At 38.7% G+C, this 22,630-nt stretch overlaps 1 protein-coding gene across 1 annotated transcript; it reads right to left on the bottom strand.

The window, feature by feature from the left end:
• Nucleotides 1–238: 238 nt before the first annotated feature.
• pik3cd (phosphatidylinositol-4,5-bisphosphate 3-kinase, catalytic subunit delta) lies at nucleotides 239–21,929 on the bottom strand. The gene is made up of 23 exons (XM_086067442.1): nucleotides 21,508–21,929; nucleotides 19,784–19,970; nucleotides 18,573–18,801; nucleotides 17,517–17,740; nucleotides 17,190–17,366; nucleotides 15,259–15,414; nucleotides 13,904–13,993; nucleotides 11,136–11,357; nucleotides 9,943–10,039; nucleotides 7,559–7,689; nucleotides 7,432–7,482; nucleotides 7,171–7,338; nucleotides 5,842–5,963; nucleotides 5,618–5,761; nucleotides 5,443–5,542; nucleotides 3,898–4,058; nucleotides 3,325–3,434; nucleotides 3,152–3,230; nucleotides 2,898–3,065; nucleotides 1,971–2,094; nucleotides 1,408–1,553; nucleotides 1,190–1,322; nucleotides 239–1,114 (listed from the first exon to the last, which is right to left on the bottom strand). Exons 2-23 carry the CDS (start codon nucleotides 19,922–19,924, stop codon nucleotides 977–979), a joined length of 3,111 nt encoding a protein of 1,036 aa, XP_085923568.1. The 5' UTR covers nucleotides 19,925–19,970; nucleotides 21,508–21,929; the 3' UTR covers nucleotides 239–976.
• Between the last annotated feature and the right edge of the window lie 701 nt (nucleotides 21,930–22,630).

Below are 22,630 nucleotides of genomic sequence, written 5' to 3'. Positions count from 1 at the left end.
TACCTGGGGGGAGGGGGACATGCAAGCACTGGGAGACCTTGCAAACAGGAGGACCTGAGCTGAGACAGGGTAGAAAGCACATAAAGCAATGTAAATAATAATGAAATGTAACGATGTAGTGCAAAAAGAATGAGCATAATTCTCCAGAGGGTTACATAAATATACAGTAGTCAAACAGTAAAATGTTCGACAGCAAGGACAAACTCTGGAATGGCATCTGACACATCAGTCATAAAAACACAATCAAAATGAGACTTCATTGTCAGAAACAAGAAATGCACAATCAGACATGGTACTGAGTACTGCATCCCATTAAAAATGTACACACAAGTTTTACCCTGCCATATTTGAGGAAATGACATGAGACTATGTTTGCTGTACACTCAAGCTCGTCTCATCAATCACAACCGACAATCGAACATCTGTCCTTAGCACCTAAGAATAGAAAATACATTCAACAATCATTGTAATAAACTTTTTTTAAACAGAATTTGACATGGTGCAACACAATCTGATTCACAAAGTAAAGGCCTCAGACTCGGATGAATCAATTAACACCATTATCAAATCTTCCCAACTACTCGGACTGCAAAGGCAACATACTGCGAATGAACTTAAATAGCTGTAAAACACCTTTACAAATATATATGTATATATTATTATTATTTATTTATTTTTATTTTTTTACAAGTGATTAACATTAAATAGCATACAAAGAAATCATATATGACCCATTACTGCCCAAAACAGACGGTGTATGTTGTATAGTGCAATGTTGTGGTTAACTAATATTCCTTACTAACACTCATCTATGGCTTCACGGTTATTCCAGTGTCTTTGGTTGCCTGTTACTTCCTCTCTTCTTCAATCACTTGCAAACAATCGTCCAATGCCATTTGTAAAACTAGACGTCCGATTGTGTTCTCTTGCCTTTTCGGTCCGTTATATTGTCATTTTAGTTCTGCTTGCTTTCCTTTTATGGTCTGTTGTCTTTGGCCAGTGAATGCATCATCCAGTTGACTTTGGTCTTCCAGCTTTCTCGCAGAGCCTCGTTGAACTTCACTTTGAAATTCTTCAGTGCCTCTTCCTCTGATTTGCCCAAAGCTAAAGAGTCCTGGGAAAACAACAAAGCACGCCATCATTATGATTCCCTTCCCCACTTTGATTGGCAGGCATGATTTGTGCATACCTTTAGGTACTGAATATCCTTGAAGGAAGAGAGTTCGGGCAGTCCAGCTGCCTTCATCATTGCAAAGAGGTTGACAAACAGCGTCCCGTTTCGACAAAGGATCTTATACGCCCGCTCGCAGTATTCCCTGAACCTGACAACAAGGATGCAAGATTCAGTCACAGAAACCCTTGTGAAGATGCAGACTCATTAAAAAAAAGAAAGAAAATAAATGATACCTCTCAAACTTCTCACTGTTGTTCGTCCGTCCTTGTTGGATGACATGGACAAAGTCGTACGTCAAAATAAAAGGCACACGTTCCCTGTTGATGCCCAGCTTGCGCTTGAAGTTGCCCAGGAAATGTCCAAAGTCTATGTGAAACAGCTAAACAACAGTTGACCAGTCACATACCGTAGAGACACTTAGAAGTTTAAACAGTTACATTTTACTGACTAATCTGAGAATCAATGTAATGAAAGTTTGTTTCGCGAGCAGAATTATGCAAAATCTTCAAAAAAACCTCTACAGATTTCCATGAAAGTTTGTGGAGGGTGGTCCCAAATGAATGGATCCATTCACTAATGACTTGGCACTAAATTGCTCTAATACAGAGGTTACCAATGTAGTGCGCCTGGGTCAAGTGAACACATGAGTAGCTTGAGGGCCTGTTCTAAAAATAGCTTGATTGGACAAAATGTAAACACTGGCAAATACTTAAAGAAAGAAGTGATGCATATTGACCTTTCTGTTTCCCATTTACTGTGACGAGGCGAGATAGAAAATATCTTATGTAAATCTCACCTGTCCAGTTTCCCTGATCATTATATTGTCATTGTGACGGTCTCCGATGCCCAAGATGTAAGTAGCTACACAGTAGCCAGCACAAGACAGCGTAAACTCCTCGATTGCTTGTTCCAGTTTGTCTCTGGAAAAACAGGAAGAATGAATAGGTAAGTGTTTCTTCAACATGCTATTGTTTGTTCATCATATATTTTTGTTTGACCTTTAGCTGGTCAACTAGAAGCTATGATACAAGAAAATTGCCATGTCAACTTGATATGCATAGCACATCTAAAAATAGTTAACACTAGGGCTGGGCATGAATCGTTAGTGGCTTGAATCGAGTTGCAAATTGCCAATAAAAACAAACTCCAACCAGAATATTTGGATTCGAGTCAGAACGAGTCATAAGTTTATTGTACGTGCATTGTCACAAAGGAATGTTTGACCAGCATTCACGTCTCAGTGTGACCGACGTATGTATGTGGGCAGTGTATGCATGAAAGTGCTACGTTTGAGCATGCCGCCTGCAAGTGTTTAAGTATCAAATTGCTGAACACAACATATTAGTTTGCCATTAATAGGCTTTTCAATGTCGGAAACATGAGCTTCACGATGTATGTTCACAGACAACAGCGCCATTAGGGATTGTTGTATAAATGATAATACTATTTTATAGGGACCCTGCTAATCATGGGCCTTTATAATGTCAATGTTTATTTGATTCAAAATTATAATTTTTTGTTCTATCAGAAATAACTATTTACAAATAGTGTTTTTTAAATTATTATTATTATTTTAATTCTAATTATTATGACATAATTTACAACACCATGCACAACATTAAGAGAAACAGTTTATATACATTACCTCAGAGTTGTAATTGATTCACATCATTCCTCAATAATCCCCCCCCCCCCCCCCCCATCCCATTTTCTGGATACTCACTCTGGATTCTTGGATTTGAGCCAGTTGAGCAAGGCATCCTTGTTGAAGGCAGCAGTTGCGGCACTGTTGCTGTTATTTCGTTGGATATTGGCGATGGTGTCCGAGTTCTTCACCACCTCAATGAAGCCCATCTTGTTCCCAGTGGATAAGCAGCCATATGGAATCATTCTGTTCTCAAAAGAAAAGAAAAAAACAGATGAGTATAAGTACAGTCCTTCCAGGGTGTGCTTTGCAGGACTATAAATAATTCCTACCTGAGATCCAGTCCTTCTTTCTTCCACAAATTCTCCATAAGGTGGATCATCTGGAGAGTCAACATATCTTGTCGAAGATCTGAACAATGAAGGAGTGACATCATTTACTTCTTCATTCTTCTCAATATCGAATGTTTTTTTTGGGAGTGGGGGGGGGGGGGGGGGCAACTCACCATCCCCATTCTTGAAGATGATGCCCACCATGTCACCTTGAGTCCAGGGACTCTTATACATCAGCCAGAGTGGTTTCATCTTTGAGTCCATAAATCTGCATTTATCTGCACTACAGCACACAACACTTACAATGAGCACACAACTTTTTAAATCCTGAGCTAGAGATTAAATTGTTTATTAAGCGTACAGTTAATGGTGGAGTAATCCATAACAAAGCAGATTTTGACTTCTCTCAAATATGGTATTGTTAAGTTGATTTTATACAAAAGAGAGACGCCAATGTAATCATACTGTGAATGGCTGCATCTCTTACTGACTGCTCTTAAATGGGATCATTATTATTAATCAACATGACCTGGGATTTCTGCAAAAGGGTTTATTTGTCAGTAGGCTTGATGCACTCACCGGATACAACATTAACTGCACTTGCAGAGTTATTACAGATTCTCCCTTTACACGGATAGTAAGGCTCTGTTGCACACCTCTCGGTAAGAACAAGCACTGCCAACTACAACAACTTGAACTAAAACTTTGTTAACTGATGTGTGCGTGTGTGCGTGTGTGCGCCTAACCAGATTTCAGCGAGGATGACGCTGGGGTTGAGTGGTGACAGCAGGTTGGACAAAGCATCCGACTCCTGTCTGATGAACAGCTTCAGGTCCTCAGCAGTCAACTTCTGGGGACCTGATCTGACAACGTCACTGAGGACCTTCATTTTGCCTTGAGCCTCGTTCTGTAACATGGGCAAAATAAAGACATTTCAATGCGTGCCCATTGGGTTGATCTATCTGCTTCGTGCATCTTTTCAAGTTCTTTATGTTATCAACAGTGTTGGGTAGTTTTTTTTCTGAAACGTAATGCACATTTGACGGGTATCAAAATTGAACTTGGATGACCTGTAGATCTCATCACATCAGGATGTGCTAATGTAGCATCTGATTTATTACACTATGGGGTAGGGGTGTGCTCCAAAAAATCGATACAGCAATACATCGTTGCGGGCCTCATTGCAATACACGTATCGATACGCAGGCGTCAAAATCGATATTGCTGGTTAACTTTAAATAGGCAGTTAAAGCAAGGTTGCTATACAACACAAGCAGTCTTTGAAGTCAATTGCCTTCGTTAGTCCACGTGTTGCATGAGCCAGCGGAGGCCTTGAGTGCTTGCAGTTTGCATTGCAGCCTACTTATTAAACTCATTTACTGCCATCGACGGCAAAAAATAATTTGAACTATTTCTATTAGTTTAACCTTTTTCCCCACTTTTGTTAACAAGAGTATGAATACCTAGATTTTTTAAAATTGTATTAGGACAGATATAAAATTTGTTATTAATCGTGAGTTAACTAGTGCAGTCATGGAAATTAATTACGATTAAAAATTGTAATCGCCCGACGCCCCTAATTTTTAATACTCTTTTCTTAAAAATAAAAAATAAAGAAGAATAAAAAGATTATTAAAAAAAATTAAAGAAAAGATTATTATAAATTAGGGGCATCAGGTGATTACAATTTGTAATCATAATTAATCGCTTGACTTCACTAGTTAACTCCTGATTAATCACAAATTTTATATCTGTTCTAAATGTACAAAAAAAAATTCTAGGCTTTCATATTCTTGTTAACAAAAATGAAAAAAAAAGTTAAACTAATAGAAATAGTTCAAATTATTTGTTGACGTCTATTGCTGTCAATGGCAGTGAATGAGGTAAAAAAAAAAGTGTATGTGTAAAGTCTGTTTTAAAAATAGCCCATCAGTGATTGGAAGAATAAACATTTATTTACTTATACGCTTAACATGGTACATGTTTCTTAATGTACCCTTTTTTCTTTATTTCGTAAAAAAAAAAAAAAATAGAATGTGATACATGAAAAAATGCTGTTTCCCCAAAAATTTCAAACAAGCACATTTTAAAGCTGTAATTTTAATACTGTGGTATTTTTACTCATATGGGCTCATGCCTATTCATAAATCTTCCCTGGGTGTCTGTGAAAGCTGCTCCTTGCTCTGCAGTGCATGTGGCTTGGTGGTAAACCAGAAGAGCTGCTAACAAAATGTTTTTTGCCATCCAGCATAATAAACATATTTACAATTTTGCACGGGGTTTGAGTGTACCTGTTTGGTTAAGAGTTTGATGTGGTGGATGTTGCCCCTGCAATAGGCCTCGAGAATCAGGCCAAACCTTAAGCTGACAGATGGCACGTGGATCTCTGACCTAAAATCAAGACAAAGTCTTCAAGACCAGACGCACATGTCGTTTCCGTTTGCTGCTGCGCTGTCCGTGCCTCACCTGAGATGCCAAAAGAGAAAGTGCCCGATCCTCCTATTGAGTAAGGCTCTCTCGAGCAGGAACGTCGTGAGGTCACAGTCTAGATAAGACTCGTACTTAAGGACCTGGACCAGTTGGATTAAATACTGCAGTAGCTCGTCATCGCTGTGGGCAGAGAACGTGTTTCTCAAACGATAGCGTTCTTCATGAATGACAAGCGACAACGTGACTACAAATTTGACTACCTGAGCTCCCTGAGGCACCTGATGGTGAAAGAACGGACCGCAGGGTCTGGGAAACTGTAATCTAAGAGCTCCAAGGCAGGGATGGCAGGAAGTTCTGGCCAGTTCCTCAGAAGACTCACCATCTAAAGAGTCATATTGCATGTTGATTATTACCTCCACTAAATGTCAGTTTGGATCAGTCTTAACAAAGTGTTCATTATGGTTGTAGTTTGTGTTGGTGTGCAACTGCATTGCATCATCGCCGGCTAGCCTGCTTAGCCTAAATAGTTAACGAGAGAGCCAAAATATTAGGAACAGTTCACAGTATGATGCAATAATGCAAAGACAAATTTGATACAGATACATGGAGTGTGATACGATTCAAGGACGGTTTCTTGGTGTCATTTGACATACATTGAGAATGAACTTGCCAGTACTATATATGTGGCAATTCCTTCTAAGATATATCTCGCCAATAAAAAATGATTTGATAGGTATCTCAATATATTTTAAAGCAGAACGATTTGGTTCAATTCGATGCACTCGCATCTTTTAAATCAACGTTGATTTCAAATCGGGTTTGTTACAGGGATGTGCAATAAAGTTCTACAATCAGAATTATGAACATCTTGTTAAATTATTACCCTTCTATTATTATTCATTATTATCATCATTACTTTTGTAAAGGCAGAATTCAGCCCTTGTATTGGATATCATTAGAAGTGGTTGGTCAGTGTATTTATTTACTGTATGTATATGGGTGAAAAAAATGCAGATTTTATTAAATATTTTTTTTTTTAAAGTGCTTGAACTTCAAAACATCAAAACTAGATCGATCACACTTAACATGTTAGTTTTCTCAAAATTAACTCATTCACTGCCATTGACGGCTAAAGACGTCAAAAATTAATTTGTACTATTTCTATTAGTTTAAATTTTTTCCACTTTTGTTAACAAGACTATGAAAACCTAGATTTTTTTAATTATACTACTAGAACAGATATAAAATGTGTGATTAATCGTGAGTTAACTATTGAAGTCAAGCGATTAATTACGATAAAAAAATGTAACCGCCTGATGCGACTTAGATTATTAAAAATTTGGTGGCGTAAGGCGATTACATTTTTTAATCATAATTAATCGCATAACTTCACTAGTTAACTCACAATTAATCACACATTTTATATCTGTTCTAAATGTACAATAAAAAAAGTATAGGTTTTCATACTTTTTTTAAAAATAGAAATAGTTCAAATGAATTTTTGACGTCTATAGCCGTCAATGGCAGTGAATGAGTTAATCAGATCAACTTTTTTTATTTTTAAGACATCCAAAAACAATCCCTGGTACCTGTATGACATCCTCTCTCTTATTCCACTTGGTGATGAGGAGCAGCTTGGAAAGACTTTCCGGATAATGGTCTCTGACTACCGTGCGCAGCTTCCACAACAGCTCCTTCTCATCCTCAAAGAATTCTGTGTAGTTTTTGTTGTCCATTATTTCTTTCAGCTTCATGTTCTGCGTAGAGCAAAATAATGCAACAAGAGAAAAAAAACACAACAAATATTTTCATATAATGTAGACGAGAGCGATAAAGTATAAAATATTAACCTCCTCTTTTGTTGCGACAGCTGCATCACCATTTGTCTCCATAGCACTTATCTGGAAGGACAGTCAGTTTAATTGACTGAATGAAATATACTTGATGCAAAATGTCAAGTGTTTTTGTATCGAGCACCTTGTCTAGAGGAGGATAGCAAAGAGGGTGGGGCCTGATGTTCGGGAAGCGAATGAGAAGCCCAGCTGCACTGTCCACATTGGGATTATTCTCAACTGTTCCCATCGGGTTCAACAGACCACTTTTGTCATCTGTAAGAAAAATGTCACGTGTGATACTTTTGATTGTGTCCTGCATGACTGCATTTTCAACCTCATGTTTTAGCTCACGCAATGGACGATGAGTCACACAGGCCAAGAAGAAAACAAGATGAGTCTTCTTACCAAAAATGGACATTTACAATTAAAAGTGTTCCTTTGGATCTTGAGCATAGCAAATGTATTTGCTAGGGGTGTGCCAAAAAATATTCTTATTTATATGATTCAGAATCGATTTTAAATGTCCCAAAATCGATTTTATTTAAATTATTTTATAATGTCTTGCCTTTGTCTGTGTGTGCCTTTCTTTGGAGCGCTGTTCATGTTGTACCCAATTTGGCCACTTAGGGGCAGTGTGGTTCCACGCGGTCTAATACACTGTTACGTTGTAGTCACATTAGAGAGTAGAAGGAAAAAGTCATGATCAAGTTATGCCAATAAAAGTTGTTTTTTTGCAGTGTGGAGAAAAATCGGAATTAAATCGTGAGACATTCAAAGATTCCCACCCCTAGTATTTACTCTTTTAAATGTGTTTTTGTTTTTGTTTGATTCTGGGTATGGATCTCGAGCCTGGCATTTTGTTGTGGAATTTTCCCCATATTTGTGTGGGCTTTACTCTGGCTTCATCACATGTTTGAAAGGGTGCGAAAGTGAGAGTGAATAGCGGTCTTTTTTCCTGCGAACTTGTAGTTACCAACAGATACAGTAGATGTTGAACATTCAACGACTAGAAATGTACGTACAGTAATGTCGTGCTCTTACGCTGCCTGCAGGCACACAACACACGTTAACACCAGCAATACCTCAGCCTATAAAATACCACTAGGTGCCAGTATTGCTCTGCAATCATCTTCCTGTTCCCTCTTATGTTTGTCAGGTATCTTCCAAGTATTTTTTACTCTGGATGGGAGAGTACCAATACCAGGTATCAGCAATGGGCCGATATCCTTATTTCAAGCTATTGATACTCGCGTACCACTCTTGTGCTTGTTTTATGATAAGCAACTAAAGGCATACATGTCTGACAGATGCCCATTTCAATGTTCTGGCCACTGGATTATTAGTTTTATTTTATATTGATATGAATTAAGTACTCACACTGTTATCAGTCTAAACAAAAGTGGTACCCAACATCGCCAATTTTTACTTTATGCTAGTTTTATTTCAAAGGAACCCCGACTGTCATGACAAGTTTGCTCTATATTATTTATTTGGTTGTTACTAACATAACTATGAGATACATTTTTCAAAAATCATTTCCAGTTGAATACATTTTGTAGAAACTTTATTTGGACATACGCCGCCATTGTTATTTACTCCGCAAAGCATTCAGTGCGTAGTGACGTAGAATGGCGGCAGGCTCTCTGCCGAGCAATGTGAAACGACTATAAAGAAAGCAAGTTTAGCCTCGTAGCGTTCCTAAAGAAACAACATGCGATCGGGAGAGTCACCCTCCCCCACGCAGCGCTCTCGTCATTCACCAGACGCATTCCAGAGTTTTGATCGTCCCTTTAGGAACGCTTCGGAGGCTTACCTTGCTTTCTTTATGGGGGTTTCACGTTGGTCGGCAGAGAGCCTGCCGCCATTCTACGTCACTACGCACTGAATGCGTTGCGACGTAAATAACAATGGCATGGTTCACACTCCATCCGCTTCAGCTCTTTTATCTGTGCACCACTCTAAGGAAATTGGCAAATGTCTTCAAGGAATACGTCCAAATTAAGTTTCTACAAAATGTATTAAACTGGAAAGGATTTTTGAAAAATGGATCTCATGGTTATGTCAGTAACAACCAAATAAATAATATAGAGCAAACTTGTCATTACAGTCGGGGTTCCTTTTAAGTAGTTAACTTCACTCTCACACGTTCACTTTATTATATTTATATTGTCGTACAGTCACAGTTAAACTTTTTTATGGTAACAGTCTGAGCCTGAAAAATACAGTATTTATTATTATTATCATTTCCATCCATTTATCTATCCTTTTTCCATCGTGCATGTCCTCATTAATGTTGCGGGTGAGGCGGAGCCTATCCCAGCTGACTGACAGGTGGAAGGCGGTATACACCCTGGACTAGTTGACAGCCAATCGCAGGCCACATAAAGATAAACAACTTTTCACACTCACGTTCACACACATGGATGATTCAAGGGCCTTTGTTGTTTTTGTAATGTGGGATGAAGCCGGAGCACCAGAAATCTATTTGTAATTTTGATGTCATGATAATGCGCTTGCTGTAAGTACCAGGAACAGATGGCCATGTGGACAAAAGAACCTCGTCGGTCTTCAGCTGGTTCTTGTAGTCAAACACCATGATGTTCCCCCAAGCTATTGGACAATCCTAAAAAAAACAAACACAGATAACAAAATATATACTGTATTTCGTCTGAAACCCATCACTCTTGTGTAGCATAAGCCATGTCCAAAATTAGCGTTACTTCCGTTGGCCTTTCTCGCACACATCTGTGGCACTTCTCTTCCAAGCAACAGAAGAGAGAAGTGTCGCAGAAAGCGGAAGTGAGGCCACCTGAGTCCATTACTGTACCATGTCGGTGACCATAGTTGCTGTAATGAGAAAACTCTGGAGTGGATCGGTCAATTGTCACACGGTACTGAACATGTGGTGGGGTTGAACACGGAAGCCTCATTGTAGTGTATGATTCCAATGAGCCTTGTGAATAGTTACAGAGCCGTATAGTGTAAATAAGTTGTGTTACAGATAATACTGGTGCCTATTTGATTCTTATCCCGTTTTTGAGAAACACATTGTTTCACATTCACACTTGAGTTTTATTACAGTGTGACTCACATCCATAAAGCAAACAGCCTGGAATACCTCACGAGGACAGGAAGCAATCCTATTTTCACGACTGGTTACTTTTACTTTTACAGCTTGGCTGAACTAAAAGGTGTCACGGTTTGGCCAAGTGTGGTCGCATTCATTGGAAGTTTGTCTCGGTTTGGCTTTTGGTTTGACGACTCTTTACAGACTAGTTACTAGAAAAGGGAAGTCAATTCAATTTTAAACGGCACAGTAGGCGGGGGTGTCGCAGAAGCTGAATCGTGTAAAGATGAATTTAGTATTCCCTTGAAAACGTTTGCCAACTTCCTTAGAGTGGTGCACAGATAAAAGAGCCGAAGCGGACGAACCACAGCCCTGCCCATCGAACACGCTTGCAAAACACACACACACACACACACACACACACACACACACACACACACACACACACACACACACACACACACACACACACACACACACACACACACACACACACACACACACACACACACACACACACACACACACACGCGCGCGCACACACACACACACACACGCACACACGCGCGCACGCACGCACGCACGCACACACGCACACACGCACACACGCACACACGCACACAGGAAACTCATCTTACTCATCACAACTCACCGCTTTCTTATTCTTCTTTTTGGTGCCTCTGGGCTTTTTGGCCTTGTCGAAGACGGCGTAGAGGGCAAAGCACAGGCGGCTCATGCGAGGCAGGTCCGCCACGATGATGTCAAATTCCATCTTTTGGTCCCATAATGGCTCCGAGCACACTGTCACCTCGGAGCTGGTCACCACCTTACAGAGCAGCTCACTGCCATGGAAGAGGCCAGCCTGCACCACAAGCTGGTGGGGGCATAAAAAAAAAAAAACACATAGTAAGTAAGTAATTTAGCCCATTACGACAGTGCTGGTGCTGGTTCAATTTTCTATTGTAATGACTGACTAGACATGGTCTTTCCCCCAGTCATATCCATTAATTAATCATATAAAAAGCATCAGTGCTGACATTTTGACTTGACTTCAATCTCTCATTTCTCTTTAAATACTAACTCTGTTGTTCAATATGCAACATTGGATGAGAGACATTACAACAGCACTACTGATCATGTGAAATTATGTTTCTCAGTGTCCATGAATGCCAAGTAAAATGTCATTCAATTTCAGCCCCCCAGCCTTTTCTGAGTTGAAAAGAAATAGACAATTTAGCAAAAATATGAGGCAGCTTTCACCACCTTTTTTTTAAGCGCCAAACTGAAGTATAATACATATTTTTAACTAATTTGCTCCAAAAAACGTATAAATACGTTCTATTTGAAATGTTTTAAGTGTCCTAAAGATGTATTTAAACGCTTTTTAAAAACATTTTTTTTTTTAATGCTAGAGTATACAGAAGTCTTTGATGCAGCCTCTCAAGTGCAAAGAACGGTTGAAAAAAATGGTAGTTATTACACAAATGGCCAGCAGGTGGCAACAGAGCATAGGAAATTAACCAGGGGCCATGTTGAAAAAAAGCTTATTACTCACATTTCTAAATAGATTTGTGAAGAATGATGAAACGTAGCTATATTCTAACGCTAATTGCTGCAAAACGTTAACAGATACAAATATTTATATATTTTCTGGATGAAAGAAGAGTCTGTAATCTTTTTTTTGGTAGGTTTCATGTTTTTATAGCAATAGAACACAATATTCTGTGGGCCTTGCAAAGTCAGTCAAAATCCAGTAAAATTGCCGGGAGTGAACTGGATTGCTTCTGTGAAAATAGCTGGGAGTGAATTAGTTAATCTGTGGTAATATAAAAAAAAATAGTTTGTTTGATTTTGTAAACATAAAAACAAACTAGTATGAAAGTAAATGCACAGTAAAATTTGTAGAGTAAATTTTACTTTGAAAAAGACTATATTCGGTCCCAGTCCAAACAGAGTAAACTTTATACTTGGAAGAGAGTAAAATATTAAAAAAAACAAAAATAAACTCAACAGTTGAGGAACAATCACATTAACCCTTTCCCGTTGGGAGACAGCCAACCTAACCACTGACCCATGCCATTCCTACTAGGTCTTAACATATCGCAAGTGTCAGGTGGAATCCTCGTATACCGCCATTTTTGGTCTCCTTTGGGACACATCAACAATATGTTAGTTAACAATAAATAAGTCCAGAGTGGCTGTCCCCCATGCTGAAGGTTAAAGAATCGTTCCTCAATCCTTGAGCATTATATTGTTGTTGTTGTTTTTAGAGCGAATGTAGCCTTTTTAGAGTCAAATTTACTCTACGAAAATTTACTGTGATGTAATGTTGGCCTATTAATTTATTTTTAATTTATAATTCTTTCTTATTATATTATTATATATATGCTTTCTAATTCTTATTGTTATCTTGTTAAAGGTCATCAAAGGTTATTAGACTAGTGTTCCACAAGTGTTTAAGTGAAAGTTAACGCCGAAGGAGTGTAACACATTACAATTCAGAGTCAGTAACATAAGAATACTTAACACTTTCAAAAGACAGCAACTACTGGTAGAAAAATATGTGACATGACATTTTGGAAGCAACTTGCCCACCACGGTTAGAGGATGGGGGAATGAGATGTAGCGTGGAAGCTTGTGTGACAGTGGTTGATACGTGCTCGACGAGATGATTAAGCGTTTCCTGTGTCACTCAGGCGATGAGTCAAAGGGTGTACACTTTGTATTTCCCCTCAATACACGGCCACTGGAGTCAAAATCCAATATTGTGCGACCATTCACGTCCTGCCCTTTGCCAAATCAAGATAGTCCACGTCTGTACTGACTAAATATATGAGCGTGGATTCTCCCCCAGGGGCGTGTTTTCAAGCATCTGCCTGCCAACAACTGACATGGCTGATCATTATATGACAGGACACGTTTACCGTGAGTCATAAGGCAGCAGCTGGAAGTGCACTTACACAAGGCAAAGCAACCCAAACGCTAACGTAGTTAGAGTCCAATACGATGACACACAGTCACCCATTTAAAGGATTCCCTACGTATATCGGGGCTGGAGAAAAAAAAGAAGTAGATATGGATTATTGTTGAATGATAAACGGTGTCATTTTTCAACAAACAAGATGGCTCCCTAAATGTGTCAACAATAGAGCCCAAAGAGAGAGAGGGAGGGCTTTCTCAGAATCTACAACCCAGAATGAGGCATCGACAAAACAGATATAGGCCCTCCCCACTTCCTGTTTTGAAACTTTAACCAACCGCTATGATGAATTATGGGAAGCGTGTGGTCTGAACCGATGTATCCCCCCAGCCCCCACCCATGCCATTTATATGTCAAACTATCCTTTTTTTTTTTACAAGAGAAATAGAGATACTGTGTTAAAACAAAAACAAACAAAAAACACCGGGATGCACACCTACCTTCATTCCTTCATCTGCATTGACTCGACTGCCTTGTAGCAGGTGGATATAGAAAGGTTCATGGATGGACCACAGGGACGATGTGTTCTGCTGCATGAGCAAGTCAGAAGAGAAAGGAAATTTATTCCCTCAGACGCCTCCATTGTGTACAATTATATTGCATGGACTGCATGCATGTCATGTTGCTACACTTTCCTATTGAGAAGTATTTCAAAAGATTGATGTAAAAAAAAAAGTATGTTTCGTAGGAACAAGAAGAAACAGAATAACTTTATATGTTGCTTTTATTTTGCTCTGCTGCACACTTTCGTGTCCCCGCAATAGCTGTGAGTCAACTGAAGTGAAATTAATTTGATCGGATAAGTTGCATTATAACAAGGATTCTTTAGAATCCTTATAATGCGGCTTATCTGTTGTGGACTAATTTCCTTCCTGCGCGTCTTTCGAGCTTCCTGCACCTGTCAGCCCCTCGTTTGCCATTCAAAAATCAAAAATGGGTGTGACTGGCACATGCAAATTAATTTCATTGGCTGATGAGGTTATGATTGAGCCATATGAATTCTGCCTGTTTATGTTCAGATTATATTTAGACCAGTATATATATTTTTAAATAATTTTACAACAGTTACATTGATTCTGGTGACTTTCCATTTCATTTATTTACTATAGAAATTGTTGTTTTCAAATTGCATGTCACTTTCACAGTAGCTGGATATAGTTCAATAATTAACCGCACAAATATGTTGTTGAAGGAGAAATTGGAATAAAAAAAAAAAGAATAAATGGTGGACAAGTAGTGCAGAGAATGGATGGATGGATGGATAAAGCACATGTTTTTTGTCACATAAAAATTACTTTTACATCCTATTTTATAGCAGGGGTGGGCCTTTTCTTTTTAAAACCATGTCTTTTTATAATAAAAAAATAATTCATCTTCAATTTTAAAACGGATAATTAATCATAATTATAATCAACCAATTATTCAATAACAACGAATGATAATATGCACTAAGGATGTAGAATAGCTTGTTTAGTTTATTTACAATATATTAGTACAGTTAGTAAATAGGATAAAGTGAAATGAATGCAACAAATACGAGAGGATTCTTGATCATGTAAATGCTAGAACAACTTTGGCTCCCTGCATTCTTTGTCAAAATAAACTCCCTGCTCTCCAGTGTCTGCATCTACATTCAAAGCAAGCAAGAAATCAAATGTCAATTATTTACATTGTGACGCTCAGCACGTTTCAAGTGTGCCAAAGTCCATGATGTCCCGGTGGAACAACTGTGACGACGACCGGAAGAGTGTGAGAAGTGTTTGTGAAAGACACCAAATATCCGCTGACCTCTTACCTTCTTGATAGGCAGAGGGGGAGGTCTGGACAAGGAGCGACTCTTGCACACCTGACTACACATCCGCCCGTGCTCCTCTTGATACTTGCTGATGGTGGAGTGGTGCACCATGGTCAGATGTGGATTTTGCCCATTTCTCAAACAGGAGAAAATGTACTGGAAAAAAATAAAATAAAAGGAAAGGTGACTTTGCATGGAGGGACAGCAGGCAGAGGCATATTTGTACAATAATAAGCTTGACTTAAAATTATCCTATCTGCACTAACTCTAAGGTCAAATATTTTATTCTTAAATGAACAACCAATCATGGCTCATCTGTTTTCTGAAGCTAAGCTGATGCAATATTAATCAGAATGCCATGTTTAGACTAGCTGAGACACATAGAACATACAGTATTATAGTAAAGAAAATTTTGGAGTTGACTTCCCCTTAAAGACCAAAAAAAAATGTGTTGGGAATACTAATACTAAAATCCAAACAGTATTGAACAAGGCAGACAGCAGACAGAAGATGACATGTTTTAATGCGAAACTTCACCCTAAGTGCTGCTTAGAGCGCAGGTTAACTAATGTTTGGGAGGGAGGCTGTTTGTTTGCTGTTTAGGTTAATGCAGTCCAAATCTTGTTAGGGCTTGAATGGATGCACTTGTTTCCTGCAGTGCTGCTAGCTGGACTGATATGAGTCAGGCCTGCAGGTAGCATCACTGGCCTGGGTTGCCAACCGAACCTTGAATGGTTCATGGTCAATCTACAATTTCGACTTTTTGACATCAATGGAACAAGATGGGCAGAAATAAGGTTTTGGTTTCACTTGTGTCGATATTTCCCCAGAAACTTAATTTTGAAGTGTAGCCCACGGCACATTAAAATTAGCTTTATGCTAAAATAGTTCACAGCTAGCCAAATATAATGCACTAAGACAACCAATGTCTTGAAGTAAAATAAATAAATAAATGAAACAAAACAAAACAAACAAGCAAACACAGTTATGAAACAGAAGTCCACTTTGTTCCAAACCTTTATACGTACTAGTTTATATCATGAGCTTCTCATACTGTGCAAAAAAACACGTTCTGCTTATTTATTTATTTAATAAAATGCAATCCAATATGTGTTAGTCTGTCTGATTTAAGTCCAGCTAAATTAGGAAACTCAACTACAAAATACATCGATAACTTCAGATGCTAGGTAGGACCAACTAGGTTACTTGTGTTCTACTTAACATTTTCTAGCTACCGGTACTTAGCATAGCAGATAGCCTAGCTACTGTCCTACTTTGGTACTTACACTTTGTGTGAGTGAGAAATCATGCCATTGTATTTATTCTGTGTCATTTATTAAAATTAAATAGCTGAACTTATCAAACAAGCTAACAGTGTGCCATTAACAACAATTTAAAGCTGATTTCCTGGTGTTAAAGTAAAGGCTTACCATGAGTAGCCTATTGAGAAAAATGTTAACATGACAAGAGAACAAAACAGTAATTCAAGTTATGAAAACAAATTGCAAAACTTATTGCATCATGATGATTTGTTTGGGTGACTCTTAATTGATGACTGTTTTGCTAGCAAAGCACGCAAAAAGTTAAATATTTAGTATTCATATTTCATTTTATTGAGATTTGGTCAATTTTGTCATTTGCATTAATAAATGGTACTTCCTGCAAGCTGTACATGATAGTTTTTCAAAATTAATGTCACAAAAGTTCTTCAAATCTTGTGATATCATACTATTATTAGAGATCAGTACAGTCTGAAGTTGCCATGGAAACCAGAGATGCTAGTCTTAACTAAGCACAATCCAGAATTCCATCTGTATATGATTTTAAGGCCAACTTACTACATCAGTGTATATTAAAATTGCTTTACGCCAACGGAATTTGTAAAGGCTTTCGAATGAAAGACAGCAATGGATAAATTATGATTAACTTACTTTAAACTGGCACAGCGGGTTCCTGCCATAGATGAACTCCCACCTGCCGTTGACCTGTAAGGTGTAGTCCTCGGGCTGTTGTCGCAGCGAGCGGAAGACGGTGGCCTTCTTCTTCAGGGCGCTCCTCATCAGTGCCAGTGGCAGGTCCTGTGGCTCCTGCTGCACCATGAAGCTTTCCTAGCACACATTCACGTTTGCGTCTCAGTCCTCAATGAGATTTTGAAGAGTTGGTCATGTGGGACGGAGAATGCATTACTCCAAATAAAAACTGTAGTTTCTACCCCATTGGTGTCTTGATTATATGGACTACATACAATATGAACTCACATCACAAGCCTCAAACTTGATGTTGATGAAGATCTTGGTGTTTTGTGACTTGCCACACATCGGCAGAGAGCAGCATGGCTCCAGGTCACACGGGAACATGTATGCCATCCACTGTTGCCATGGCGATGCTTGCCGCTGCTGGGACTTCTCCTCGCAGAACGCTCGTATCTTGGTCCGAAACTCGCTCACCTCGTGGTTCTTCTGGGCCTCAAACTCATGCAGGCCTAAAAATATCACAAACTTCCCAGTCAGTCCCATATTTGAGGTTTATTTCATTTGCTACAACTATTAGACAGTCCGCATTAGGCAGCATACTTTTTGTTTTTTGTTTTTTCATTTTTCAGGGAGTGGTCTGCTGGGGCAGCAGCTTCTCAGCTGCTGACAGGGGCAAACTGGACAGCCTGATAAGGATGGCCAGTTCTGACTGTGACTCCCACCCAATGCGAGACACCATCAAAGTACTCAGCATTTCCTTCCTTGACAGACTCCTTAACCCCAATGTCTATCAAGTATTTACTGATGCATATATTTTGCTTCATGGTACTGGCTGCTGTTTACATTCACATCTGTATATTATATATACTGTCGTATTTGTTATTTGCGTACTGATGTCACATTGTCTGACGCTGTAAATATGCTCCCGACTTAAGCATCACATAGACACATACAAGTACTGAACTAGAGGTTTAGACACAATACTTTTCAAATGAGTCTTTTTGCAGGTAGAAAAAAACCCCCATAGACCTATTAAAGGCTGATTCTCTTCTATTCTAGGATTAGACTAGGTAAAATAGCGTTAACTACCATTGTCATTCCACTCAAGACTATACAAAATGTGCATATGGTAGTAACTGCTTGTTAGATAACAGCCTGGTCGAGTGGCATGTGACGTCAGCAAGTGGGTCTATGTGTGACGGCGTGGGCAAAAGCTGTGGCCGAGAGCTGCGCAAGCGCTTTCCTGTACAAGACGGGGGGAAAAATGGGGGAATTGCAGATGCTTTGATGTCACTAAATGACCAGATAGCTCGATGGGCATCAAACGCTGATTTTGCTGACCTTTGCCAATCAAAAAGCTGATTTGGCTGTTGGTGAGCTTCTCAACGCGGTCACCCTCCCTGGCCACCAGTCTCAAAACACCCATGAAGGGCTGCACGTCACTTATGCGCCTCGACTCCTCCTCCAGCTCCTCCCTCTCGCCCGTCTGCTTGATGCAAGTGAAGACGTATGCGTCCGGGTGACCCAGCGCCGTGAACAATGCCTCCCCTCTGGCATTTTCCCAAACCATCTGGGGAAAAAGACAAAACAAAGTTTTTTTCTTTCTTCCAGAAACATGCATGATAGGTTCATTGAGGACTAAATAGGTGCGAATTTGAGTGTTAATGCTTGTTTGTCTGAATGTAGCCTGTAATTGGCTGTTGGCCAGTCCAGCGTGTAACCTTCCCCTGTCCAAAAGTCAACTGGAATTGGCTCCAATTACCCAGTTAAACATATAGTAGGTATAAAAAGTCTACACACCCCTGTTCGAGTGCTAGGGTTTTGTGAATATAAAAAAAAAAGGAGACTAAAATAAACCATTTCAAAACCTTTTCCACCATTAATGTAGTCTACAACCTGTACAATTCAATTGTTTTTGTTTGTTTTCCAAATGTGTTTGGGAGATTTTGTTATGGTCCATGGACTTTTGCCCCAAATTTCCACAACACCGTTCAACCAAACAAGCAACAAGCAAGTGTTGGGATCTTCTAGCAACAACTATTTTTCTGGCCTTAATTTAATCCAAAATGTCATAGCGAATATTTTTTGGGGACTGAGATCTATCTTAAAAGTAGTAAATATTATACGGAGACATTTGCACACTGTTGAAACATGCAGAAGAAAATAAGAACAAATGTTTACTTCTAGGCATGAGAAATTCTTACTAAAACACTAAAAATAAACTTCATATGCAACTCTTTTTTATTTATTTTTTTACCCCTGAAACTACTGGAGCACTTAACATTAAAAAAAGAACCTTTCTTAATTATCTTAAAAGCTTCCAAGAGTATCATTATGAAACACAGCTAAATCAAACTGTCTTAGGTGGCAGAGCGGTTGGCATGGAAACAGCACATTCACATTCATAAGAAGATTGGCAGCAAAGCGGCCAAGGAGAAATGCGGCTTGTATAATACCCAAACTTGATGTGGAGATGATTCAGCTAGTTTGATTTTTCCAGGACATTTCAGACATAAATCATACGTATACTTTACTGCTGGTAGCGCTCATACCATCTTGATGCTCTTGATGGTGTCCTTGTGAGACACTGGGAATGTGAGGTAGATGCCAGTGGGCAACAGGAAGTCCATCCTGATGCCTTGCTCTCCCTCCCGCTCCCACTCCTCCTGCATCCCATACTTCCCCGGGGGCATGGTGATGATGACGACGGCCTCTCATTTACCGCCAGCACCTCCTTCACTGCTCACACAAATGTGCATGCTTACAGTATGGCCACCATTGACACACGCGTGTGGTTTTGGTGTCATAACAGGCAGCTTTTTCTAATATCATGAAGCTAAAATAAGGTCATGGAAATATTAAAATTGTTTCACAGTGAAGTGGCACACTAAATTGCAACAGCAATATTAAGTTAATGCTTGTCTTATTTTGAGCATAGAGTTCTAGCTTTGGAGTATTCTTGATTGCAAAAGTGATGAATTAAAGACTTGGGGTAGTGAATATTGCACAGGAACTCATGATATAATAATTACGATCGTGATATTTTTTCCAACAATATCAATAGTCTATAGTATAACGACAACTATTATGCCCAGCTGATAGTGTTTAAAATTTTTTAATAAGAGATATTCACAGAATAATTATCCATCCATATTTCCATTTTATACAACATGGCTCTATATGTATATATATATATTAGGGGTGATCATCTCTCCACAAAAGACGATTCAATACAGTTTTCAATACGTGGGGTGAGAAATTATTCAAGGATGGTTTGATTTGAAAGTGCAACGATTCAATTTGGTTGGACTCAACTGGAAAGTGTGTGATGCAATTACTTTTTTGTTGTCATCTTACATAGATTTTAATGAACTTGTCAGTACACTCAAAAGTAACCAAATTATGGATCAAAAGTGGACCAATCAACTTTATGGGTCAATTTGACCCAACTTTGTTTGGTTGTTTTATACAAAATCACCCAATTTTCTGACCCAAATAAAGGATCTGACCAATATTTATGAGTTGATTTACACTAAAAGACCCATTTCTTGACTCAAAGTTGGGTCAAATTGACTTAAGTAGAGGATTGGTCCATTTTTGACTCATAGTTGGGTTATTTTTGACCCAACTGTTTTTAGGGTATACAGTAAATGTACTACTTCCTAATAAGATGCATTTCTCCAATAAAAGACTATTTAATACTTATCACGATTTATTTAAGTGGAACAATCTGATTCGATTCACTTGCTCAATAAACAATTTTCCGGTTAAAATCGGTTTATATAAAATATCAGGACAGGAAATAGAAAGTAATAAAAAATAATTGAAAATTGATATTAATTGTATGCAATTTGAAGGAAATATTTTGATAATTGGTCTACACACGCGCGCGCACACACGTTGGTGTGACAATCTATAGTTGAAACTTGAAATCATGCCTATTGGTTGATTAAAAATTCAATTGCTATATTCATTACAAAACAAAACAAATGTGAGTGTTTTTGGAAATGTAATGGTGTGCTTCCAACAAATCAATTACAATATCAGTACAGACATAAAGTAATTCTACACCATTGATTTTGGTAAGGGGACACTTATGTCAGCCGCATAAAGCGCCACGATTGCACACGGTACAGTATGTTGACAATAGCAGCAAATGAGGAGAAAGTAAAAGTTATTTTGGGAGGAAAACATACTTTAAGGGTAAAACACAGTCTGGTATGAAGCATGACAACACTATGCGCAAATTGGTGTGGAGCGAGCGGAAAACACTTGCCTGTGCGAGCCTTGCACGCCGGTCATCTACCACTTCGTGGGACTGTCACAGAGAAGATGGAGGTTGCTACACTGCCATCGAGGACAAGAATCACGCACCGTGAGACGTTATTATATCCATTTTGTGGGGTTCACGCCAGGTGCACGAGAGTAGTGGGCGCCCGCGTGGAAAGCGTCCACGCAGGGATGTGGCGCGCACGCGGAATGAGTGTCTGCGCATTATCTCGCAGGTGCCCGCGGCCAAGGGACCGTCTGACAAAAGTTGAGCTTCTTCCACGCCAGAACAAACGTAAAACACACAAAAAAGATGAAACCACATTCAGAAAGATGCTGTGTATCAAGAAATAAAATAAATATAGAATATTACTGTCTAATTCTTATTAATTGTATTCTAATGCTCCAAATACATTGACCATGAATGAACTTATAAAATGTAAAATTAAAAAATGGAAAAAGGGTAGTACTTTTCAGTATAAATCTATCAGGTCAAAAAAAGTGGTTGTCATGCTTGAAATTAATACATACTGTATGAAACATAAGATAATTCAACAAAACATTTTAGTTAATGTTTTTTTCTCAACTAAAATCTTACGATGTGATTTTAAAGACTCACTTAAAAACAACACAATCTTGAAAATGAATGAATTTGAATTCAAAAGTTTTGTTATTTAATCATAGCGCCGCCTCCTGAATTTCACCAACGGGATTATCTATCTATCCATCTATCCTCCATCCAAAAGGCAAGAGTTATTCTTTGTGTCAATTGTTACAATGCTTCTTTGTGCTCGTGTCACCACTGAGCGAGCATCTAAACCTGTCCTTATAATTGACCGATTTCAACGGTTTAAATTTTATTGCTCCAAGTATTGCGTGTTTCCACCTTGCAAGAGTCAGCAAGCCCATTCAAAATTTCCGCGGAAATTTTTCTAATTCAAACAGTGTGCATATACCTACATTTAGCACACACAGTAGTAATGCAAGTAAGATTTCTTAGGTTACGCTTAATGTGCGCCTCATTTGGCAAACTGTTTTCAGCATTCCATTTTATAATTTGAGTCTTAAAATCTGTAGCAATCTTTAGATTTTTTTAATATTCATGTACGAGTTGCAGTAACACATAAGGC

The sequence above is a fragment of the Leptonotus elevatus genome, chromosome 2 (assembly GCF_054856555.1).
Source record: "Leptonotus elevatus isolate MCC_2025b chromosome 2, RoL_Lele_1.0, whole genome shotgun sequence".
In the NCBI taxonomy this organism is placed as follows: Eukaryota; Metazoa; Chordata; class Actinopteri; order Syngnathiformes; family Syngnathidae; genus Leptonotus; species Leptonotus elevatus.
This window is presented reverse-complemented; position numbering and strand designations above follow the sequence as displayed.